The 27,676-nt window shown below is 38.6% G+C and overlaps 1 protein-coding gene across 11 annotated transcripts in view; it reads right to left on the reverse strand.

The window, feature by feature from the left end:
• DENND1A (DENN domain containing 1A) overlaps nucleotides 1-27,676 on the reverse strand; it is a 489,873-nt gene that overhangs the window by 365,956 nt on the left and 96,241 nt on the right. For 10 of the 11 annotated variants that reach the window (XM_081803552.1, XM_081803550.1, XM_081803549.1 and 7 more), the window contains exon 3: nucleotides 1,724-1,767. The exons of the other annotated variant lie outside the window; for it this stretch is intronic. In XM_081803552.1, coding sequence (XP_081659678.1) covers nucleotides 1,724-1,767 — 44 coding nt within the window. The remainder of the gene's footprint in view (nucleotides 1-1,723; nucleotides 1,768-27,676) is intronic. 11 annotated transcript variants of the gene reach the window in all.

Below are 27,676 nucleotides of genomic sequence, written 5' to 3' on the forward strand. Positions count from 1 at the left end.
AAAACTAATGATGTAATGTATGGTGACTAACATAACATAAATACCAAATTGTCATAGTGGTCATCTCTGAATTATATCTATATCTATATCTATAATTAAAATTATAGATGACTTGTATTTTCTTTCTTTGCATTCTTTTTTAAATTTATTTCTGATTTATTTATATTTCCTAAATATTTTGTCATGAGCATATTACCCATGTGGTTATTACCCATGTGATTTACACACACAAAAAAAAATCATGTTGATCAAAGTTTCAGATGTAGTAAGAAACTACATTTAAAGGAACAGATCCAGATGTTAACCATGTTATTTTCAGTTTTGTCCTACAAAATTTTCTCTTGTTGGGTAATTCAGAACTTGGAACCACAAAGGTTATTTACTGAGCCACAAAACTTTAGAATAATGATTTTCTTAAGAGCTATGGCCTCAAGTCTATTCAAAACAACACTTTAAAATTTTCCACCTTCTAGACACTGTTTAATGAGAAAAAAATTATTAATAAAGAGGTCCTATAATCTTTGGATTGTGTAGTTTAAATCCAATGGGCTCAATCACACAGCAATTAAGGCAAGATAAAAATTTAACTCTCCTGTTGGAAGACGAAGCAAGGGTTAGAGAAGATTAGTATTTTTTAAATCTCATTTAAAAGTCTTGAGATCACACACAAAGCAAACCATACCAGTTCTCTTGGGTTCTTGTACAATAAAATCTCATTACAAAGCATCTCATTATACTGATTATCCAGTTATATTCCTGGTCACATTATGTCCCCTGTATTCATAAAGATGTCTCAGATACCTTGCCCTCATACAACAGGCCACATTGCAAAGGTGTAACTACTATTGTACTGGATAGTTCTATTCCATTCAAGGACATTTTTTCTTAACAGACAAAATACAATGGGTGGTTTTATAAAGTTGTTTTATTCAGTGTAATCAAGGATGCTTCTATCTTGAAACTGCTTTAAAAAAGCATAGCAAATTGCATATTTGAACTAAAAATGTAAGATTCCCCCAGAAAAGCTATAAACCATCCCTAATATTTCTTAAGATACACACTGGAATCCAGAATGTATAACCTGGATCTAATTTTCAAGAACAGAGCAGCATCAGAACTTCAGCACTACCTTGTGATTAAAATAGTCCCTTCCACTCCATTCCATGCTTGCAGGATACAGGAAATTCGAGATGGCAGGGCCAACCAGCCAACCTCAACTTTCACTACCATCATTAGAACCCCACCCAGAAGACCATTCCTGAATGTGTATCTTCTTCTTGGAGTACTACCATAACACACAATTTCATAATCTATTTCAAATTCCAGGAAATGTTATAAACTTCCCTCCTCCTCCCATTTTTGTTACACTGGTTTTTGACTGTTTAAATGGCATTAAAAAAAAAAAAAAGTTCCCAGGCAATCCAAAAAGGATTTCCTAATGAACTGCAGACTACAGCATTCCTCAAAGTAAAAAATAAAATTCGTGACAGATTTTCTTCCTTACTTTCTGTGGATTTTCCCCCTGAAGGTAACACCCCAAATCTAGCACAATATTTTCAATCCGACCTCAATATGTTTTTATTTTTTGTCTTGGGTTCCTAATTGCTATTTCTCTTCCCTCTAAAAATTCATTTATCTCCTTCAGTAAAAAGAACAGTAATAATATGTTGAACAACTCTGAAATAAATTTTGTCATGTAAAAAATTAATTACGCATTCCGAACCTGGTCACTGTAGTCCTCCGGGAATTGCCTCTGCACCTCAGGATCTGTAAATAATTGACAGATAATATTAATTGGCTTTGGATTAGTGAGCAAGCAGAGGATCACACATTAATATTTGATCAGAAGATGATAGCAGCCCTGGCAGGGGATCCAAGGGGGGCAGCTGAGGCTGCTATGTTGATGAGCACAAGGAAGGACTCGGCAAGGCACTCCCATTACCCTCCTCCAGAAATATGAAAAAGAAAAATTTTGAAGACCTGATGCTACTGTTAACTTTAGACTATTACCTAATGCAAAAATCTTGCCTGCTGCAAATTGCCCTCAATATATTTTTCCAGAGAAAATGAGTCCTAAACCTGGCTTGACTTTTTTTTCTCTAATCAGAAGCCTCCTTTTCACAGTTACAGATGTGTGCTTGATAAACCACCTTAAACATCAGTTTCAGATTGTGTGTGTGTGTGCGTGTGTGCACGCACACACTGGCAGGTGGCAGGGAGTGGGAGAAGAATTCTTTCAAAGAACAAATACAAAACTCTTTGCTTTTTTTTTTTTTTAAAGATTTTATTTATTTATTTGAGAGAGAGAGAATGAGAGAGAGAGAGCTCATGAGAGGGGGGAGGGCTAGAGGGAGAAGCAGACTCCCTGCCGAGCAGGGAGCCCGATGCGGGACTCGATCCCGGGACTCCAGGATCATGACCTGAGCCGAAAGCAGTCGCTTAACCAACTGAGCCACCCAGGCGCCCAAAACTCTTTGCTTTTAAAAATAAAATGTATCCTTACCAAAATACTTATGAACTCCTGAAAATACAGATAAAACCGGATGAAGTTTTCTTCAAAACAGAACCAAACAATACACTTTTGGCTTGTCAGTACAAACAAAATATCATGAAATGAGATATTATGTTCTACCTAACATAATTAGACTTGCTCATCAACTATAAAAATACATAGGTGAAAACACCTTTTATGACCATCTGCTTAAAATGGAATTACTAAAGGGGTCACTTGATTCTTCAATCATAATTGCAAGATAATCCAATGCCATTGTCTGTAAGTCAATACAGAACTGCACTAATTAAATGCTATTAGCACTCCATTTGCTATTGATTAGGAAAACACTCATTCTCTTCTAATAAGAGAAAGAGATTTGGTTCCTCAGAGACACATTATGGGGAGTGACAAGAATAATATGTATTTGAAAAATCACATATCAATAGAAAAGCACAGTATTTGAGGGTCCCCTCACACACTGATCACAAAACATACTATTCAGTTTTCTTAGCTATCTTTTAAAACATCAATTTACTCTCTGTGAGAGTGAATCCACATAAAAGTTAAAACCCTCCAAAATCACAACACAAAAATGCAGTTAATCTTTCTGCAGCGAGGAATCAAAAAGGGAAAAAACTAAGGGCCTATTCACATACTACATTTAAATCCTAGAAATACCAGTTTTCAAGTCATTAAAGTCAATGGATGTTACTTTTCAAAACCCAAGGCTAATAACAAAAGCGGGAGTATTCAAAAGGGCATACCAAAAAAGCAGAGCTTCCAAAAATGGGTGGTCCAAAAGAGATGAACCTATCTGTAGACCATTTCAGCTCTTGAGGGATCTTCTGGTTGACTTAAAAACTGGGGATCAATTTCTTTCCTTACCCCCATGTGCAAACACTCGATGGGACAAAGGCCATGTCTACATTGTGACCAGCAGAGTGCTGGCGTGGTCCTCTCCATGCAGGGCTGCCCTAGTGTGCCAGAGGAAGAAATTGTTGCTTCTCTCTGGCCGGAAGGGCTGAAATCACACAAGGACTTGGTCCACTTGAGAGAGGAGGCCAGAGGGCACTAACGGCGTGGCATGAAAAGCACTAGGTCTACAGGGAAGAATTAGCAGGATGCAAAGGGACAACCAGATGCCTAACACACCTCTAAAAGTGTGCTTGCTGTTGGGTTGGGGGATGGGAGAGCCTAAGTAAGAGGGTAGCAGTTATAATCCCTAAAACATAGGTAAATCACCCTGGGGCAGAAAAAGCTGGTATTTTAGGATTTAAAATATGCTCCCAAGACTGAAAAAAACAGAAAAAAGCACTTGTAAGCCACTGAGGACACAGTAAAACAGAAGTTGGGAAAGCCACAGAATAAGGCTTATTCTTTTTCTTCCAACTGTCACGTGGTTAACACTTACTCTTCAACCAGAAAACTTCATATAGAAATGACTCACATATATATCTTTAATATCATCCCTTCTTGCAGTAGTTTGTGCTTCTCAGGAACCACAAATACTGATGGAAATCAAGATGGAATAAAACCAAAGACTAATTTTTTTAATCACCACTTTGTGAGGGAATGGATGTCAGAAACCAAAATTTATGATATATTCTTCAATTTAAAAAAGTTTCTTGTTTATAGGTGGGAGAAGGAAGGTTTTTACATCTTTAGTCAACTATGTTAATAAGAAACTATATTAATAATTAACTTATTTTAAAAATGTATTTTATGCATATATACAATATAGCAGAATTTTAAAAAGGAAACATGGATGAAAAAAAATCCACTTATTTTAATATACTGAAGGTAAAGATGACCATAGAATGCCAAGATGAGAGTCATGCAAATCATACTATTCTAAACACTGCCTCAGCGGCAGGGACAACAAACACCATCAACCAAATTCCTTCAACTGTCCTAAGACTCAGCCCAGAGTGAGATTCCCAGATTTTTACAGAATCATGTTCCAAGATAATACATGGATTATTATTTACTATGATCCAAGCATAAAGCTTGTGATTTCCTTTAAGGCCCTGAGGTTTACAAAAGCAAACTTTATGGGTTCTTAATACTCTCTAAAGCAATATTTAAAAAAAAAGGGGGGGGGCGAATGCTTTTTAAAAACAAAAGTCCAACCTAAAAAGTTCCACTCAATTAGCTCAAAGATCCAATCTGATAGTTTATAAAACTATGAAAGCCATTTTGTAAAAACTAACAAAAAACTGAAAATAATTTGAGTTTTCTTAAAATGTCTATTTTGCACAGTGGGTTGAAATCATCTTTTTTCACTTTGAGTCGATCACAATGCCATAATGTCACCAAAATATCGACATTGGAAACATCTGAGTTTAAAAGGTCCAAATACAATCTGCTTTTCTCAAGCAACACAACACCCGCCTTACTAACAGTTTCAGCATGGCACATGTACAAAACCTAGCACCCTGCAGTTAAGCAAACCGCCTTTAAATTTTCTGTCTGGCAGCAATCCACTTGCGTGTCTGTATGTTTTTACAAGTACTCTATGTATTTCATTGCATCAGCTGCATTTCTTTGAGTTTTAAATGGTCTGGGAACATTTTATGAAATGTTCTATATCTTTATATGGAAAATAACATACACTGGAAAAGTGTGCATCAGTCTAATATTTATATATCTATTTCTTTATCCACCATCCAATACTATAATTGCTAATGTTCCAAAACACCTTCTCACATTCATAGCCTCACCGCCAAATGCAGTGTCACCAAACAGCTAACTTTCAACACAAAAATCTGCAGATCAGAGAACTACCAAGGAAAAAAGCAACAATTTGCTTAGGCAATTGGCAGAAAGAACAGAGTCATGAGCATATGTCAAGCTTTTTCTCGAAGAATTGTCCCTCTGACAGAAAATTAAGAACATTCCTTTTCCTTCTCTCTCAGCAACTTTCTCCAGATTTAAGTGGTAGATTCTTAAAATTAAAAATCAATTTCATCATCTCCCAGGAAAATACTTTTCAACCTAGTATTTAAAATATCTTATCTTGGGACGCCTGGGTGGCTCAGTCGGTTAAGCGTCTGCCTTCGGCTCAGGTCATGATCCCAGGGTCCTGGGATCGAGTCCCGCATCAGGCTCCCTGCTCCGCGGGGAGCCTGCTTCTCCCTCTGCCTCTGTCTCTCATGAATAAATAAATAAAATCTTTAAAAATAAATAAATAAATAAAATAAAATATCTTATCTTGCCACACCATGTATGGTATGGTAGAGTCCATATATCTCTTAACCACATAAGCCTAAAAGAGGCAGCAGGCTCTGGAATAAGGCTTCGCATCAAATCAACGTGATGGGCCACTACCTTCTTCCAGCACCACGTCCATGCAAGAGGAGGTCTCCACAAAGACATGTGTGCACCAACCGCTTCCACTGGAGGCCACAAGAAGCATTCCTATACTTAACACAGACATTTCACTGCATAGGACTCCCAATAGCACAAGCTGATTCAGGCGCGTAACGTGACCATGCTTAAGAGGCTAGGTCCTCACAGGGGAAAAATAAATAAATTAAGAAAAGTCTCAGAACAACTATGTCTTGATTTTTTTTTTTTTTAAGAAAGGTTAATTTTCTTCGACCTCAATTGTTCATGTTTTCTAGTCTTCTACTGTAACATACTTTAAATCTTTAAGATATACCAGATTGCCACAGGATGTTTAATTAATAGAATTAGAGTTTGGGCAAGACTTGCTGGAACGGTGCTATAAATTATTTTACACAGGCTCCAAAACCTTGAGTTCTGCCTTAGGCTTAAAGTTCCTAGAAAACGTGGCAGACAGATCTTTTACAACAGAAATGCAAAATAATTCATAAAAGTACTGTGGTTATGTATGAGGGCTCATTTGTAGATCAGTAACTAGTATGTGTGTACACACACACACACACACACACACACCCCTTACCAAATTATTTTCCTGTTTTTCTCTGTCGCACCAATGACTCCATTTGAAGGGTCAAGGCATGACGCTTTAACTGATTATTGAAAAATACACTGACTTCATTTTCTATGAAATGTGTGACAACTGCACACGAACCAAATGTTACAATCGTCCATAACTGGAGCTCTTTTAGGAAATTTAAGAGAGACTGCAAGCAAATGTAGCTGCTAACACGGGAATCTACACTGCTTTCACTTTTAACATGGCAGGTATATCAAGGCAAAAAAAATTACATTTAATGCCCACTAAAATTTACCCAGTCATTATCCCTAGGATATTTCAGTCAGTAAGAAACAAAATATTGAATATATTTAAAGCTTACAATTATAAGAACGCTTCCCTTTAAAAGCAAGACTTAAAAATTCGCCATAAACGATAAAATCTTCATTGTTCCATTTCATGTAGTTTAAGATACTATCTTCCTCTCCCCCACAACCATAAATGTTAATCCAAGCTGTAATCAGATTTAATTTTCCAGATGAGAAGATGGGAATATGCTGCAAGCAGGGGATAGTCCATTACACTGCTCTTTCCCTAATGAAATGTTCAAATTTTATACACTGAAAATGTATATGCTCAGAAAGTAGTCTGAGAAGTCACACATTTTGAGGACAAGCTCAATCTTCCCCAAACACACTCAAATAAGATTTTTTTCATCTTCAAGAAGGTTTTTTTTTTGTATAATGTAAAATTAAAAAGTTTCTTGACACTATGATTACAAGCTGGACTCCACTAAAAAGAGCTTTAAGGACACTCCCTATTAAACTCATTGCTGCTATAAAGAGTCAGCTTCACTCACATATAAAATACCTGAATCACTAGTTTAGCATTTTAACTAAATACAATTATCCTAGTAAACTGTTCCATTTATGATAGTTAAATTTTAATTAAAAATATATTTTTGAAAGGAATGTTTCAAATGTTTTACATAGGGAAAAAAAACCCATCAACACGATTTCCTTTTCCTTAACAATGAAACAGAATAATTTATGTTGTCTTCCTTTAAAAATGTTTTTAAACTAAAAATTACTTGCTTCAAACAAAAACTGCTCATTTCACAATGCAGATTTTACCCTGAAATCACAAGAGTATACTTCACTAATTAAAAAAAAAAAAAGTCATTTCAAAGTACTTTAAATGAACATTTGGTTTCCATGTACAACTGGAATTTCTTAAAAATTATTCCAGGTATTAACTTTTTGCCCTAAAACATGAAGACCCTAAGACATAAGAACCTTAGTCCTCACTAATTTTATTTTATTTTTTTAAAGATATTTATTATTTGACAGAGAGAGATATAGCGAGAGCAGGAACACAAGCAGGGGGAATGGGAGAGGGAGAAGCAGGCTTCCCGCTGAGCAGGGAGCCCGACGAGTGGGACTCAATCCCAGGACCCTGGGATCATGACCTGAGCCGAAGGCAGACGCTTAACGACTGAGCCACCCAGGCGCACCAGTCCTCACTAATTTTAAAACTATGTTTCTATTCCAGCCTTTTGCTTCCACGCCTGCATTTAAAACACATTCAAGTATTACACTTTCACAGCAGCCGGCCTGATAACACAGGACCAGTTCACCATCTACACCTATAATAAAAACCCAAATAGCATTATTCAGGGAAGGAGAGCACAACCCACCTCAGTATGGCAAGCAATGGAACCATTCACGTGCCAGATTCCTCCTCAAACTAACAGATTCTGCCTTTCAGACATATCCTGCTCTGATGTGACTATTTATGCATAAACAGCAGACACTGACCTATTGTTTTCAGTTGTTGGAGTTATGAATGTAGTACAGTTACCAATTAAGTGAATCAACAAGTCCTAAATGCATCAGCTGTTCTACAAATAATGAGTCCACTGACATTATGCAGTAAAATCTTGGGAGTTTCATCTCTCTTTCTAGAGAATGGTGATAGATTTTGACCAGCAAATGCCACTACTTACCAATAATTTGAAGTATTTTTCATAACTAATTCCATCTACAAAAGGTATATAAATCTGATTCTCAACCAAACTTATGCCACATAAACCCAAAAATCAAACATAAGTCAAATTCTAAAAGGGAGCTTTAAAATGGAAAGAGTGTGTGCTGGTGAGAACAAAAAAGTCCAGAGAATATGTTCACTTATACTTCCCTTTTTGCCCGCTGAATATCTTAGTTTTCAACTTTATTATTTAAATATTTACGTTTTTTTAAAAATTAGTTCAAGGTTTGGAACTAATTCCTAAAATCTATCAAACTGATAAATATTGATGAAGGACCTTTTTTCTTTAATGGTTATAATCTCAGGTTTCCATTTAATTTCCCTGTGAGTTAGGATTCATTTTAGCCCTTGTTTCTGAATGAGCACCCTAAGTGTCCAATTTTTATTCCACGGTGAATAATTACTTCAGACTTAACCTAAATGACAGCTGTGCCCTTTATGTACTACAAACGTGACATCACTGCATACGGTCTTCATAAATAGATATATCACATCTGTCAAATCTGGTGGAAAGAGATAACTTCATTATTTACTCAAATACGACTACTGATTGCATACCCACCATGTATCAGGCACTGGGATAGGCATTTTATACAGTTTCTAATTTAATCTTCATGACAATGCTGTGATATTGGGACTACCGTAAGTGCATCATCGTTAAAGAAAGCAATAGGTTGGGCGCCTGGGTGGCTCAGTCAGTTAAGCAACTGCCTTCGGCTCAGGTCATGATCCTGGAGTCCCGGGATCGAGTCCCGCATCAGGCTCCCTGCTCGGCGGGGAGTCTGCTTCTCCCTCTGACCCTCCCCCCTCTCATGTGCTCTCTCTCTCTCATTCTCTCTCTCTCAAATAAATAAATAAAATCTTAAAAAAAAAAAAAAAGAAAGCAATAAGTTACCATTTGTCCGAAGTTTGAAAATTAGCATTTATTCACAGCACAAACACACTGATGTGACTGGCCCAGGTGATAAAAAGCCAGTCCTTGCTCTCAAGGAGTAATACGGTGTGACCCAAATGGAGAATCCACCAAATTAATTAACCACAGAGTTTGACAAAGTGCTGTGCTAGGATTAGCAGAAGGGCGTCAAACCTAATTCTGACCAGGACAGAAAAAACTTCAGGGACGAAGTGGCCACATGTGCAATCTAGGACTAGACCGTGGTTCATCTCATGCTACCACAAGCCCCTTCTGAACAGTCTAGAGGACAGCGAGTCAGCATTTGTTGAGGTCAGGGCCCATGTTCTACTTAGCTTTGCTACAGAAGGTCTTCTCTGTTACAAATGCTTAACAAATACTTTGGCATAACAGAATAAACAGAATAAACTCATTAAATACCCTGTCTCTCTAACTGGATAAAGGGCCAATTTTAAAATATCCAGTTGAAAACAAGCCTCTGAATGCTACGGGCTTCCTTCCTAAAGACACACTGGCATATAAGCAAGCACACAATAAATATTAGTTGTTGTTTTATTATTAATCCCAGTGGAGAAATAAGCAAGCACTATAAATCAGATGGCTACAGATGTATACGTATGCCTCAAATTGGAAATACATGTGCTCCTAGAAATAAACTTTTATAAACCCAATTAAAATTTTCCCATTGCCTGCCATTACTTACTTAGAAACGTTATAACTTTATCAGAAACTGATTTTCTCTTCATTGTCAGTGGTTCAAAAATCCTTAAGCTACAGTTTATTTGCCTCCTGGCATCTGTTTGCTAATGATCTGTAAACATCAAATGCACTAGGGACTCTCCCAGATTTACAGAAACCCTGAGGTGAATCTCTGTATAAATTGAAGGACCTTTCTGCTAATTTCTTTGCTTTCGAAGTTTGCATTCTGGGTTCAGAAACAAGAGTTCCATTAAACATTTTTGCAGTAATAATTAGAATACTAACAGCTACCATTTACTGAATGCCTATGTATACCAGCAGTTGCCATAGGTGATTTTATTATCTTAATCGTAACAACAACTCTGCCAGGTAAGTAGATGTATCCCTGTTTTATAAATAAGAGTGAGGCTCACTAAGAACAAATTCAGTTAAGCAACAGAGCTAGGATTCAGCCTGGATCCATGAGACTCCCAAGAATCCAACAGTGGCTTTCTTTTCTGGTTTTATTTATGTATGTCCTCCTGTTGATCTGTCTTCTAGTTATTATTGTGACTCAACAATAAGAATACATCTGGACAAATAACCAAAACATGTTGTCATGAAATAGGCCTTAGCAGATTATGAATGAGAGCTTTCCAATTTCTCTATTTAAACTCCTTTGCCAAGTTCAGGATATAAATAAAATGACTCCAAAGTAACTAGCGCTCAATTCAACTAGTAAACATGATAATGAAAAAGATGAATTCCTATTAACAACTTAGAATAATTTTGAAGACTAGAGGGTATCCTTGGATACTCTATGAAAAAAAAAATTATTTGCTAAACAGAAGGGATAAGAATGTAGAGAAATGTTTCCCTACTTGGAAAATGTGTTTCCCAAGTACCTCTAAACCATACTCAGAACCCCAAAGCTAAAGCCAAACTACTGCATACAGTATACATTAAGCTGAAATGCCAGCAAAGGAAACATACTATGCCTGTCAACCAGAAGACTTTCTTGTCAACAAAATTCTGCCTCTCTTCCCCTGGAAACAAGCCATTGCTGCCTAGTCCTTATCTATACCATATATCCAAATGGTACCTATATATCCTATACCACTTTGGGGGTGGGGGTGGGGAGGGGAGCAGGGAGTAAAATATACATACAATTTGCCATTTTAACACTTTTAAGTATACAATTCAGTGGCACTAAGTCCATGCACGTTATTGTACAACCATCACTATCATCTATCTCCAAAACTTCTTCAACTAAAACTCTGAACCCATTAAATAACTCCCAATTTTCCCTTCCCCAAAGCCCCTGGAAACCACCATTCTACTTTCTGTCTCTATGAACTTAACTACTCTAGGTACCTCATAGAAATGGAATCATGCAATACCTATCCTTGTATGCCTCGCTTATTTCACTTAGCACAATGTCTTCAAGGCTTATCCATGCTGTAGCATGTGTCAGAACTTCCCTCCTTTTTAAGGCTGAATAATACTCCATTGTAATAATACCACATTTTATTTATCCATTCATCTGTCTATGGACACTTGAGTTTCTTCCATCTCTGGCTATCATAAATAATGCTGCTATGAGGGCCACCTGGGTGGCTCAGTCAGCTAAGTGTCTGCCTTTGGCTCAGGTCATGATCCCGGGGTCCTGGGATCGAGCCCCACACGTCGGGCTCCCTGCTCAGCGAGGACCTGCTTCTCCCTCTCCCTTTGCTCCCCCTGCTCCTGCTCTCTTGTTCACTATCCCAAATAAATCCATAAAATCTTTTTAAAAAAATAATGCCGCTGCTATGAACGTGAGTGTAAATATTTCTGCAAGACCCTGTTTTCACTTCTTCATGACATATGTCCAGAATTGGAACTGCTGGATCATACGGCAATTCTACATTTAATTTTTTTGAGGACCTATACTACTTTTAATATGTTTCATGACCTTTATGTTATAAAGCTAGAACCACCTAGAATCCTTAGCCTGGCCATTAAGACCAAACACCTGGGGTGCCTGGGTGGCGCAGTCAGTTAAGTTTCCGATTTTTTGTTTTGGCTCAGGTTGTGATCTTGGGGTCCTGGGATCGAACCCTGCATTGGGGTCCACACTCAGTGCAGAAGTCTGATAAAGTTTCTCTCTCTGCCCCTCTCCACCATGCACGTGCACGCTCTCTCTCTCTCAAATAAATCTTAAAAAAAATAAAAAGGACCAAACCACCCAATTTCATCTGTTTCTTAAAAATGAATCCCCAAATCTAGCCAGGCTAATCAATCCACTTTCCCACAAAACTTGACATGCTTTGCTCATCTTCCTCCTCTTCCCACATCCAAATCAGACCCTTCCAAAACATGCTCTTAAGCATCACAATTTATAAACGTGCCCAATTGTATATTCCTATATGAATTAATATTCAATTACACTAGCAGTTTAAAAAATTAAAAAGACAAAGAACCATGTCATCCATCACAAGTACAGTGAATTTTAAGTGTAGCTGGCAAAGGAACAACAAAACTGGCATACTCGCTGAAACTCCTTCACTTGCCTTCTGGCACTCCTGGGTCAGTGATCAGCACAATTCTCAATCTCTTAGCACTAAGCTCCCTTCCGATTCTTACATTCTTCCTCTGACCTAATGCTGGCTTCCTCTGTAGCCCTCTCAAGCGGTCAGTGTTTCCTCTCCATCCCTCCCACTGGCCTGGAGGCAGGGTAGGCAGCCTCTGTTCCTTGTTTCCACTTCCAGACCTTTCTTCCTCATTTTCCAAAATCCCAGATTTTAACCTGAGCTCACCAGACTACACTCCCCACTCCCACTCGGCCCTGCTGTCATCTACAATCCTAGGGTTACTCCTCATTCCTGAGTCACATGGATCCTGCTCCACTGCCCCTCACTCTACCAGCACTCCTACCACAGTCTCAGTGATTTCAGTATGCACATGGCCAATCCTTCAAAATCCCAGAATTCTTGATTCCTTGGCCTCCTCCCTGCCAAGGTTTTCTACCCAATCTCAACTACTCACTCCCATGGTCATACCCAAACTCGTAGTTACCAATAACTGAAACTCCCTCAATAATCAGTTTCAAGCACCTCAGCCTCCAACCATGACCCACCTCCTGCCCTTCTAGTTCAGTCCCTAGAGTATTCTGTCTTCATTCTTCAATCCCACAGGGACACTATACCAACCTTTTCAGTGCCCTTGATCCACCTCAGGCCCACCCTATCCTCCTCACCCAGCTTAAATTCTATTTATAACCATTCCTTTCCATACATCTTCGACATCTTTGTGTCTTTCTTACTTTGTCAACCTCACTTGGCAAACGTCCAACAATCCTTGTTAAATCCAATGATCCACCTGCATCCCTGTACCAGGTGGAGAAAATCACCCTATTACGCTTAAAATACTAAAATACTAGCTTTAAATTTGGATTATTTACTGTAAGTGAGCTTGAGTAATTATACCACATTTTCCTTAATTCATTCATTCTCTTGTTCTCCTCCGTGACTATTTCATACTTTCCTCTCTCCCTTCAAACCTTCTCCAACCTCGATTGCCACTAATTACCTCATTTGCCCCTTCACTGAGAAAACCAATCAGAAGAGAACTCCCACAAGCCTCCATCACTACTCCTACCCACTTATTATCACTGACCCATAGACGCTGCCTTCATCCTACTACCATGAAGAACTGTCCGTGCCCCCTTGCAAAGGCTCTTCCTCCACTTGTGAACTAGGATCCCATCCCTCTCACCAACTCAAACACTGCTCTACCAATTCTCCTGTGTTATTAATTTGACCTCTCTACTAGAGTTTTCCCAGGAGCATGCAAACAGACTGTTATTTCTGCAAATCTTTTTTAAAAGGTCAAGCCCCCCACAGCTACCACCCCATTTCTTTCGTTGTCTTCAAAGCTATATACTTCAAAGAAAAGTCTGTACCCACCTTACCAGTTCCTCTCTTCTCACTCTCTTGAGCCCGTGCCAATCAAGCTTCTACCCCACCACAGCTGTGAAACTGCTCATGCACTAATGACCACACCAACTCACTTCTTACCCCTAACATCAATTATCAATCCTCAGTCATCTTACTTGACCTATAAGCACCCTTTGACATCCTTGATGGGTTCCACTTTCTCTGTTTATGTGGCTTCCACAGCATCCCTCTCCCCTGCCTCACTGCTTCTCCTTAAGCTCCTTGCAGACCTCTTCCAATTGAAGGGCCCCAGACCTCAGTCCTTGGACTTCACTTTTCTTTCTTGATGTCCTCTTTTGCTGGTCTCTTTTAGTCTCATCATTTCATATACAAATATGCACTGTCAACTTTACATTTATTTCTTCCAACTCCAGACTCATTTATCTAACTGTCTACTACTCAACATCTCCACTTGGATGCCTAGCAGACATCTCAAATTTAACATGTCCAAAACTGAACTCCTGATCCTTCTCCCACATTTCAGATCCAATCTGTCGGCCAATCCTGTCAACTAAATCTTCAAAATAAATTCAAGTTCTGATCATTTATCTCCATCTCCACACTACCACGCTGGTCTAAGTCACCATCATTTCCACTACAATGGTCACCTAACAGGTGTCTGCTTCTGCCTCTGATTCCCTACAGACTGTTCTCAAAACAGCAGCCGGAGTAATCCTGTTACTTAAGTCACATCCTCCTTTACCAGCAACTCTCTGACCTCACTTCCTATTACTCTGCCCCCCACCCCGACTCCCTGTTCCAGCCACACAGGTCTACTTGCTGCTCCTCAAACATGCAAGCCATGCTTCCACTTCGTGGTCCTTTCCCTTGCTGTTCATTCCGTGAGATAAATACCAAGGAATGGGGCATGTGCTGTCTTCATTCACAAGTTACTTTCCTAGTGCTGCCTTCCCCAATCACCTTATTTAAAATTCTAATTTTCCTATCCCCACACCATTCCTTATTCTCTTTTCCTGTGTTTTCTCCTTAGCACATTTTATCATCCAACATACTATATACTTTCTTATTATCTGTTTTCCCCTACTAGCATATATGGCAGGGATTTTTGCCTATTTTGTTCACTACTAATATCCCCAGAACCTGGAATCGGGCCTAGCACATAAATAATGGATGAGTCAAAAAGAATGAAGGAGGAAAGGGAGCATAAATTCAACCACTCCTTCCAGCAAATAATTTGGCAATGTTTCCAAAGCACTAAGAAAGTCCACAATCCATACCCTAGTAATTTGCTTCTCAGTATCTATCCCAAGGAAATAATTGGAAATATAAGTAATTGCTTTTATGTTTATTTCAAACTTCATTTCAAAAATTGGGAGTATTAATAAGCTCAAGTGACCCAACCCCTATGCCACCATTAAAATTAGGCTGTGTCTGTAATAACATGGGGAAATGCTAACATCACTGCATTATGAAGAATTGACTCAAAACAGAATATAGAGATTTATCACACTGTAACAGCAATTAGTATTTTTTAAAAAAGATTTTCAAAAGACACTAAATGGAAACCCACCAAAACTTCTAGCTATGAGTGCCTGAGTTGTGAAATTATAGGGGGTTTTTTCCTTATTTCCTGAATTTTCCACATCTTAAACAAGGTTCATAATTTAAAAAAAAAAACAAAACAAAACAAAAACAAAAAACCTTTGTAAATAAAGAAATATGCTCCTCAGAAATTTGATTTAAATGGCCCACAAAAGCATATAATGTCCCCATCTGCCTCCTCCAGGAACTTACCCCTGATGACTTTAGCCCACATTGACTGATTTCCTCTGAGCTTCTGTAATATTTACTGTTTTGGTAGCATCAAATTATTAACACCTGATTGTACACCTAATCATTTACTATCTTAGACTGTTACTTCCCTGTTTAAGGACTTGTCTTCTTAATAAATAAAATAAACAGCTCCCAAGGCCAGGACCCATATCTCCCTACCATCTGTACTCTTCCCAAGAACCAAGGCACCACGGCGTTCAAGCACAGTGCTGAGCACAGAGCACACTGCCTTCCATAAATGCTTTCTGAATTGAACTCAATTCTGAAATGCCTTTGTAACATTTCCCAAGAAAGATTAATTTAGGGATGCTTCTAGTCAAGTCTCCTCCAAAAGATTTTACAAAATGTCTATGCTGTGTCACACACTGGGAGAGGCATATACCCTGCCATGTCACTTAAGCTTGACAGTTCTGCAGGGTAAGTATTGTTACCCCAGCAGCTCAGCATCACACAGATAGGTAAATGTAAAAGCCAAGATTCGAACTCAGAGATTTAACTCAAGAAACTACTGGTTTTAATCACTGTGCTTATATAGCTTACTAGGTCCCCATCAGTCTCTCCCAGGAATCTACCCCCGACTATAGGTCTTCATCATCGTGCAGACACAACAGTTTATGAAACTCTGGCATGCATCAAAATCACCTGAAGGGCTTCATTCAGTTTCTGTCTCAGTAGGTCTGGGTGGCACCCAAGAATTTCCATTTCTAACAAGTTCCAAGGTCAAACTGATGTTACTCGTCTGAGGATTGTATTTTGTGAATACAGACTTGACAAAATAGGTTTGAAGTTCCTTAGAAAAGCTGAGACATCTGCAATATCATCTTTCAGTCTCAGCTCAGGTACTACTTCTCAGTTTAAATTCTCTGACCTTTCCTCCCCACCACCAGCAGATCGATTGCCCCTCTTATGCACGGATCCCAAAGACTCTATAGACTGGCTCACTCTACTTTGAGCATTATGTTACTATTACATTGTGTGTGTACATAATGCATTATATAAATCACATATATGTTCTACATATTATATGCATATATACCACTATTAACACTACTATTACATTAAGACGCCTATTACAATCTTCTGTGGGTCCCCTAGTATTATAAAGGCTGGAAAGCTGAAAACTATTTCTCAAAGGCCCCTACCCATACTAGGATACCAGGTATGATTTTGGTTCTGCCAATCAGATCCACTTGGTGAGACCTGAAATTAGAGCACAGTCAAGAAGAGAGCCAGGACGGAACTAGCAGGAATGGCCTGATGGCTCTGGAGGCAAATCTGATGGAGACTTTCTAAGTCCAAGTGGTCAGAGGTGGGAATATCTTGGGGCTGACATTTGGGAGAGCAGCTTCCAGAATCCCCCAGCTTCCTGACACGGCAGAAGTGGTCATTCTGTTGGTGTGCTACTTCTGCAGTGTGACTCTGAAAGTCATTCCTGGAGATCGGCCTGAAGCATATTCCTCCACTCTTTCCAATGATTCTGTAAGACTGAATTCTCTGTAGTCACTCCTCTTCTGATGGGGAGTGGTCTCTTATCTTCAACTAGACCTTGACTGATACACATCTTGGGCATACCTCTTTCCTATACTTATCAAACTGGACAATCTTCCACCTACTTGCTGACCATCCCTACCTTAGCCCAAGCCTTCTTGATAGTTGAACCACTTTTATTTATCTTTGTGTCTCCTACACCTGAATAATATCTGACTTTTTTTTTTTTTTAAAGATTTTATTTGTTTGACAGAGAGAGACACAGCGAGAGAGGGAACACAAGCAGGGGGAGTGGGAGAGGGAGAAGCAGGCTTCCCGCTGAGCAGGGAGCCCGATGTGGGGCTCGATCCCAGGACCCTGGGATCATGACCTGAGCCGAAGGCAGACGCTTAACGACTGAGCCACCCAGGCGCCCCCAATATCTGACTCTTAACACACAATTATTTTTAGCAAGCTTTCAGACAATCACAACAATCATTATAACATGAGAAAGATTTAGCATGAATATTAAAGTGTCAGATTGGGCATCAGCAGGCCTAGATTCTGCCACTGTATGATCATAAAAAAGTCTTTGAATATGAATTCTCTCAAATATAAACAAAGTGTTGACTAAAAGAATTCTTTGGACTCTAAAATTCTGTCATCCTATGATCTAAAAATCCTCAAGACAACTCACTGCTTTGGTAAAATGTCCATGTCTACAAGTAACCTTTAAAGGAAAATAGCCTTGAGGAAAGCACTTCTTTCTGGTTTTCCCTGTGGCCAACCATCCTACAGAGTTAAGACTCTCATAAAAGAAAACAAAACAAAGTCCTTTCAATGAAGTAAAATTCTAAATTTAAGCAGCAGTGGCCAATACTTAAATACCATTCTATTGGTACTTTTAATTGGTACTTTAATTTAACATGCCTTTTTAATTAAGGATTTAGGAAGTCTGAACACTAAAATATGTATTTTCCATTAAGAAGCAATTAACTCAGTAATTGTCCTAAACTAGACTGATACACTTGACATAACAGTGAGAATTTTAAAGCCTCCTTTCGTCCTCTCGGCTTGGCTCCATGACTTTGCTTCCATGGTTTTACTCCATTATCTGGAGGGGTTTCCTCCCTCCTGCCATTACTATAAAACCTGCATTTTATAAAGGCCCAGCCTCCATTTCAACCAATAAAACCTTAATATATAGGAGACAACAGAAGGATTCTTAGCTTGGAATAATGCTATGAGAGCTCTCCTCCTCAATTTGCATTTCTTCAATAGTCTTAAAAACACAACTCTCCCCTGGGTGAAAATCAGCAAGGTTTCCCCAGCCTCTGTACTCTGCATCCATGCCAACAGACAAGTGAGGGCAGGCTCCGTGGAGCCAGGTAAGGAGCCAGGGCTTGAGAAACAGGACACACAGGAAATGTGGGCTGTTGGGGGCGTAGAGGGGAGCAGTTAAGAGGGCAGCATAAGGCTGGTACACAAGACAGAAAAACAATCCAAACCCTACAGTGCCTCTACCACTGTCAAAATTCCAATAATTTCAAGCTCTTCAAGACAGAATAAACTAGGATTCTCAGAGACTTAGTCTGTGCTCAGGGAGCACTGAGATAAAGGTTTAGCAAAGATGGTCTTCTTACGGTTTCTCTCAGATTTGCTCACACAGTCCCTCACATAGATTATCTTTGAATAAACAAGCAACTCATCCCTGAGAATAGGAATGGGACTTTGTCAGGGTTGGTTCTTCCCTGCTACAACTGCGGGCGGGGATGGACAACTGAATTCACAGGATGCAGCAAACTCAGATTATGGAGGGCTAGCTCAGGGCACTGATCAGGCCCTTCTCTCTATGCATCCTCGTCAGGACAAACCCGCTCTGGACCCTGCTGCATGGGGCCTTGCCCTACCCTAGAACTATGTAATCCAAGTAGCACTGCTACCTCCAGTTATCTCACCTAATGGTAGACAACCCATATGCTGCCCACAGTAGCTTAACATACAGGGCCAAGTCTAGTTATATGCCTTCTGGAAGCCTCTGGCACCTGCAGGATTATACAAACAGTAAACAAGAAGGTGATCCCTGTGCCTGAGAGGAGAAAGCCAAATACTCTCATGGCTAATGAAGCTGTTCAGAAACCATCTGGGCAAGATCACTCCAGACTATGACCCGAGAAGGTGGTATGGACTAGATTTCAACATGGACTCTTCTAGTAACTAGCTGTGTGACCTAGTGAAGGTTATTTAACCTTTCTCTGCTTAGTTTCCTCATCTGTAAAGTGTGGATTAAAACAGCATCTATTTCATGGGGTAGTAAATGAAATAACGCACTTAAGTTGAATTAATGCCTGGCGTGTGGTAAGCTATCAGCATATTTTAAACATTACTATCATTTTTAATGTTATTTTTCATACTAGTGTGGCAAGTGAAGATAATGAGCACTGAAGTCATTCCTTTTTTCTTTTTTAAAGATTTTATTTATTTATTTGAGAGAGCGAGAGAGTACAAGAGGGAGAGCTGCAGTGGAAGAGGGAGAAGCAGGCTCCCCGCTGAGCCGGGGTTCTGATGTGGGGCTCGATTCCAGGACCCTGGGAACATGACCTGAGCCGAAGGCAGACACCCAATGACTGAGCCACCCAGGCATCCCAGCACTGAAGTCATTCCTAAATTAGAATCTCAATTCAACTACTTACCAGTTGTGTGATCCTGGACAAATCAGTTTTTCTGAGCCCCAGTACCCTGATCTATAAATGGGGCATTAATAATGTCTGCCTCACAGGATTTTCAGGAGTAAGTAAATAATGGAAGTGAAGCACTTTGAAAGGTAGCTGGCACCTAGCAAATGCTTAACACTCTGCTTCCTCCCAAAGCCCCCGTTATGTAGGAGGCATATGAAAACTCGCAACCACTTCTGAAGTAACCAGTGCTTCTGTTCCTCTCTGTGAGCCTCTGCTTACAGATAATTGGAGTCCTCACCACAGCTCCATTTCTGAGCTGGACTTAAAAATCCTGGCCTTTCCTCATCAGCGCCGCGGGCTTGCTGCTCCCCTTCCTTTCCCAGGGAGACACTTGATTGTTTACGTTTGTGCCGTTATCCTGGTTAGGCCAGAGAGGAGCCCTTACTAACTCATGCTGGGCTCCTCGCCGGTCCTTGTCCTCAGCTGCTCACCACTGGCCCTCTCCGGGAAGGTCCAGTCTTGAGGAGCAGTAATAGGAGGTTGTCATACTATTCTGACATTTCCTTTACAAAGTGGGGGGGGGGGGGGCAGAAAAAAAGAGTCCAGTGAGTCATTCACTGAATTTACACGCCCACTACGAGGAGCATGTCAGGCACAAAGAGGGCATCAAGAGACAATGATCTGTAGTCTCTCCCTCGTAAGAGGCAACAAATACCCTCCTGAAGTTGCGCAGGTACAGCAGAAATTGGGACAGTTCTGAAAGGAAGGGTGAACAGGTAAATTAAGAACTCTTATACCAAGGCGCTTAGCTACGCTAAGCAGCTTCATTAGCCTTGAGAGCCTTGAGAACTCTTATACCTGGCTCTGCCTTTGGCTCGGGTCATGATCCTGGAGTCCAGGGATCAAGCCCCACATTGGGCTCCCTGCTCAGCGGGGAGTCTGCTTCTCCCTCTGACCCTCCCCCCTCTCATACTCTCTCTCCACTCTCTCTCTCAAATAATAAAGAAAATCTTAAAAAAAAAAAAAAAAGAATTCTTATACCTAATCAAATGAGGTAAGAAAGGCAGTAGCCTCTGCCAAAGAATTGTATCTGCTCCTCTAGCCCTTACCAACATAGTCCGGGTGTTACCTAGGTAGCCAACATTTTGATTTGAGCTTGAATTCTTTCATCCTTCTTGCATGAAGCCTTGACTAGATCCCATTAAGTGATCAACCCCGCCTCTCCTTCCCCTTGTAGCCTTCAAAACTGAAAGCATTTCCAAAGGAGATGTGTCGGACAGCAGACCCTTTACCTTACCACCCTGAAAGATGCCAGAAAAGGGTTGCAAAGTGGTGAAGTTTTACGGTCCCCTGACTCCTGTTGTTTTCTTCCCCTCATCAGTTTGGCAAAGGTTAAAAGTATGGGAAACATCTAGAGACTGAAGCATCTGGGGAAACAAGCACTCTCATACACTTGGTAATTGAGAATGTGGTTGGATGGAAAGCAATTTAGTATAATTTTTCAGCAACACAAATAGAATCAATTTTAAATGTCCATGCCTTTTAAGTCACCAATTTTATTTCTAGGAAAGCATTCATGGAACTCAGCGGAAGCACTGCCTTCTACGAAAAAGTTCATGAGCGTTTTATTCAAAGTAATGAAAATATGAAACCACCTAAATACCAATCAACAGGGCAATGGGTAAATAAAGTATGGTAAACCCATGCCATAGGGCCATTTAGGGGGCTGTGAAACAACTGGAACACTCATATGCTGCTAGAGGGAGGATAAACTGGCACAACTACTTTAGAAATTTGACAATATTTAGCGAAACTCAAAATACACCCAACTCATGACCCAGTAATTCTACTCTTAGAAATATACCCAAGAGAAACAAGTATGTATGTTTACCAAAAGACATGTACAATATTCATTGTAGCTTTTTTGCTAATAGTAAAATAAAAGTGTCAATCAATGGAAGGATATTTACAGTGGAAGACTGTACAGCAATTAGAAAGAATGAACTAAGGGCACCCAGGTGGCTCAGTCAATTAAGTGTCCGACTGGTAATTCTGGCTCAGGTCATGATCTCAGAGTCATGAGATTAAGCCCCGTGTCAGGCTCCATGCTCAGCGGGGAGTCTGCTTGAGATTCTCTCCCTCTGCCCCTCTCACCAGTCACGTACTCACTCTTTAAAATAAATAAATCTTTAAGAATGAACTCCATGCAACAACATGGATGAAATCTCAGACGTATTTTTAAACAAAAGTATATGATCCCAATTCTATGAAGTTCAAAAACAAGACTGATATATAATGATAATAAAACAGTTGCCTTTGGAGGCAGGAGAAGGGAGGATGCTAAGAGGAAACACAATGGAGCCTTCTGGGGTGCCACATCAGGTGTTTTATCCCAACTTTATTTAGGTATAATTTAAGGTGTCCAACTTGATGTTTTGATACACATATACATTGTTAAATAGTCACCACAATCCAGCTACATAATACACCCACCATCACCTCACACAATTACCTTTTTCGTGTGTGGTGAGAACACTTATTTAAGATGTACCCTCTTAGCAAATTTCAAGTATACAATTCAGCATTGTCAACTATAACCACATTACTGTAATATAAATGATCTTGATCTGGGTAAGGGTTACACAACTATATACATTCATGAAGCTACACACTTTGTGGATTTACCTACACCACTTGTGGATTTAACAAATATTAATTTTTTACAACTTCATTTTGGTACATTTTACATATTGCATAATTCACCCATTTCTATTGTATACTTCAGTGATTATTAGTAAATTTACCAACTTGTGCAACCATCACCATAAATCAGTTTTAGAACATTTTCATCATCCCAGTGAAATTCCTCTCGCCCCTTTACTGTTAATCTATTTTCCTACCTCAGTTCCAAGCAACCATTAATCTACTCTATGCCTCTAAATTTGCTTTTCCTGGACATTCAATAAGTGTGATCATATAGTATGTGGTGTCTTGTGTCTTGCTTCTTTCACTTAGCATAATGTTTTTGAAGTGTGTCCATGTCATGGCATATATCAGTAGTTTCTTTTTATAGCTGAATAGTTTTCCATTATATCAATATACCACGTTTTGTCTATTAATTCACCAACTGATGAGCAGAAATATTAACTTCTGCAACATTTCTATTTACAAATATAGCTAAAGCCCCACCTTCCACCCTCATCTCATTCTCCTCCTTCCAGAGAATCACCATTGTCTTGAGGTTAGTGTGCAGCCTTCCCCTCCATGTTTTTATACTGTTAATACATATGAATGCACACATGACAAAAGTTTCATAATTTTAACATTTATGTATCTGTATACTGCTTTTTCAACTTGCTTTTATTCATAATTATATTTTTGAGATTTGTCCAATTTGTTGTAAGTAGATTGGATTCATTCAATTGCTATACAATTCTCCAATTACAAATAAGTCCTAATTTATCCATTTCCTCTACTGATGGTCATTTAAGTTTTCAATATTTCTCTATTATAAAAAAAAAAAACGATCCTATGAACATCCTTGATTATATCTCCTTGTGCACATGTGAGAATTTCTCTACATCATCTACTTAAAAGTGAAACTGTTGGTTCCAAGGTATGAGCACTTTTCTCTTCACTAGGTATTGCCAAGAGTTGAGTTTTTGTGGCCCCACATTTTCACCAATACTTGGTATTATTCAACTTCTAAATTTTTCTACCACTCTCATGTAAGAAGTAGTATCTCATGGCTTTGATTTGTATTTCCTTGATTTTTAATGATGTAGTCTTTCTATATGATTATTAACCATTTGTATCTCTTCTTTTGTGACCTGTTTAATATTTTTTTGGTCTGTTTTCCTGTTTCTTTCATGTTCCTTATGTATTTGGATCCCAAGCTTGCAAAAACTGCCCTTCAATCTGAAAACTGTATTTTGTTTACAGTTTCTTTTGCCATACCAAAATTTTAAATTTTAGTGTGGTTAAATCAAGTCCTTCCCATCAGGGTTTGTGCTTTCTCATAGCTTATTCAAGAAATTCTTTTCTATCCAAATCTCTAAAAATATCCTCACATTTTCTTCAAATATTATGAACTTTTGCTTTTTAATGTAGGTCTTTAAACCAGCTGAAATTTATTATGAATGCTATGAGCAGGCAACTCTTTTCAAGAGGATAGTTAACTGTCTCAAAATAGCAGAACTGCTTGACACAGCCATTTGCTAACTCCTAAGGGCAGCCAGCAAAGTCCTCCTCATCCAAAAAAATATTTAAGGAAAGGATTTGATATTTCTTAATATCCCTTAAACATGACAAGTCATAGCTAATGATATTTGGTAGGACAGAATAAACCAGAATATACTGGGTCAATTTTTCTTAGACCCAAGGAAAAGGACTGATTCAGCTTTATCCAACAAAAGCGTAATGACTCCAAACATAATAAACTATGTAGCAAGTGAAAATACTGGGCAATAGCAAAGTGGTCAGGCATTCCTCCCAGCTTTCTTTGTCACAAAATGCCAAGTTTTAAGAGTTTCATGGGGACGCAAATCCAAACTTTTATCTAGCCCTCAAAATTCACTCTCACACCTTCCCGCTCCTTTTCAAAGCTTAAATTTAGAAAAGGGTCACTCAGGTAATATATCTTAATAGTTACAATGTTAAGAGAAACGTCTTACTTGATACTGCTGTAATCATCACTAAACTTGATTCACAGTTATCTTTTTTTTTTTTTTAAGGTTTTATTCATTTGAGACACAGAGAGAGAGAGCATGAGCAGGGGGTGAGATAGAGGGAGAGGGAGAAGCAGGCTCCCCGCTGAGCCAGGAGCCCGATGTGGGGCTCGATCCCAGGACCCCAGGATCAGGACCTGAGCCGAAGGCACACGCTTAACCATCTGAGCCACCCAGGCTTCTTGAATAAACTAACAAAAATTATTTCACTGGATATAAATCCTCATATAACTACTACTATTTTGTAACTACTTGGAAGGTTTTTACATAATATTACACTTACCATAATAATTTACATAATATAGCTAGTATCAAGCAGTTAAATGTGAATTCCTTGTTCTCTTGAAAAAGGGAAAGAACACCATTTTAAGTTAATGATATGTTTCTGAATATGACACTCCAAGGCATTCTTAAGAAGGTGTGTAATATGGAGATTGATAATTTACCAAATAAATTCACTGTAATCAATTCTTTTATAAAAATTCACAAACTATTAATGAAAGCAAATGTTAATTTAATGTTTTTTACCCCTTCCTTCTTCTGCCAACTATTAGAACTTATTGAGAATACAATTTTTTTAACAGTATTTCCTTGGAAATGCTACAATGCAACTGCTATATAATTATCTCTTAGGCTGCAAATTTTCAGCACTCTATATACTTTATAGTATATTTTACATATACTTAAAAATGTAAACTCAATGGTCAAGGAAACAAAAAAGGTACTCTTTGGTTAAATATTCATTAAGCATAATAAATTCAATTAGACACAGTATGAGGTTTTCCTCAAAGCCATACAATAATATAAGTTTGTATTGTTCAAATATTCTCATTGTTATACAGGTTGTCACATTTCACTTTTAATAGGAACTGACTCAAAGAGACCTTGGAACAAAAGTATCCTAACCAAGTAGCAGTTCCCAAAGTGTCATGCTAAAAAAACATTACTCTCCAATTCACACAATTCAAACAATCAAATCAGAGAACAACCACTTCTTTATTAATAGAACAATGCACAGTAGTTTCCTGTGCCCAAGTGATGCTACCTAAAAAATATTTAAACAAGAAAAACTAAAGATGCAATAACTGGAATAATATTAATACTAACACAATATTTTTAAAATTGATCAGTTAAGATCTTATTCACTGAATGATATTTTCATGAGTTTATTAGCAATGATTCCAACTTCAGCTGAAAACAAATGAATTAAAATTCCTTACAGGAAATCCTACTGCTGACAATCTTCTTCATTAAAAATATAAAACTAAAAACGATTCAACCTATAAAGACTAAATCCCACTAGAAAAGAAGAGATGTGGCTAGGTAGTAAATTAGATCTTACTGAAATTAAGATGATGGAGATAAAATGTTACCTTTGTTACAAAGATATCACAAACAGCTGAATTCTTTAAAATTATTCGTTCAAGATATAATTTGCTCTCCTGCAGTGTCAGATGCTAATGCAACCAATTTTATACAATCTAAGCACTGTCTACAGATGCACCTTCTGTTTTTAAATCAGCAGGAACCACTGACCAGCATAAGCAGTATTCCTAACTAGATAATCAGCAAATGTGTAAAGCCTGACACCTCCCCAATACACATTTGACCACAGAGCTGCTTCAGTAAATTCACACGACTATAAACAACTGCACATACTGAACAAATCTAATTCAAAAAATCAATTATTGCAAATAGCCATTGTGCTGCAGATCAGGAATAACTTCTAATACCAAAAATGGGGGAACTGTTTTAATTTATTAAAAGCATGTTTTCTAAGAGAATTCCTAAAGATACACATTATTATGACCTATCTGATTTTCCACACTGACTTTATTATTCTCCTTTATTACATAACATCTAACAATACGAAGAGGCGAAAACATATCTATAATTTAGTCTTTCAGGACAATCTAACAATCTGTACAAAAACAAAACAGAACTAGTGGAGTGATTCAAAAGAATATGAAAACCTACAGCAATATATTCAGAGGGTAAGGAGAAAGGAAACAATTATTGAGGACCTGTTTGCCATACGGGCCCCAAACTGACTTCACATTTTCTTCTTTAATCTTCACAGCCATCCTATGAAATAGGCACAATTATTCTTTACAGAAGAAGAGAACAAATCTCAGACGTTAATTGATTTCCCCAAGGTGACGAAGCTACTAAGGGACAAAGCCAAGATTTAGCCTAAAGTCTGTATGACTCCAAAGTCCAAACTATCATCTACACCAAGTTCTACACTACACTACACACATACACACACATACACACACACACACACACACACACACGGAGGAGGATGAAACGGGCTTTATGGACCGGCCTGAGAAAAATGCTGTGGATGAAGTTGTGCCTAAGGAGATTTATAATTCCAAATAAGTATTTTATAAACTCACTTAAATGAACCCCTCTAAGTTGTGAACATTTGATACATCAAAAATCCATGACAAACAGCTGTAACAAAAATCTATAACAATTATCAGAAAACAATTTAGAGGAATATAAATAATTACCTGGCTCTCTGATACTAACCACCCTTGAGGGCCACTGAGTGATTCATTCCAGTAGTCTCTGAATAGAGCCAAACATCGTATTACTTTGAGTTCAAAAAAGACTGTACAGTTTTCAAAGAGCTTTCACATGCTTTAGCATTCATAAAATCCTCAAAACAATCCAGTGAAAAAGTTAAAGGAATATAGTGGATACATAAAGAGGAAAATAAAGAGAGGTATTCTAAACACAGACAAGAGTACTCATCAGTCCTTACCTAACTCTATCCCCACACCTTCTCAAGGCAAAAACATGGCCACCAGGATAAAAAGTGCAGTAGTCCACTAACTGGTCTCTCACTTGTGATCCTCCTTCAAAGCTCAAGCAAGGAGGTCACTTCAGGTAGAACTCCATGGGCTACAGCAAAAGAATACTGCCCTGTTTCCAGAAATACCCAATCTCTCTACATAAACAAGTCCAGGTATTACTATCATTTCAAAAAGGATAA

This window comes from Leptonychotes weddellii, chromosome 14, assembly GCF_054177405.1.
Source record: "Leptonychotes weddellii isolate Sample4059 chromosome 14, ASM5417740v2, whole genome shotgun sequence".
Classification (NCBI taxonomy): Eukaryota; Metazoa; Chordata; class Mammalia; order Carnivora; family Phocidae; genus Leptonychotes; species Leptonychotes weddellii.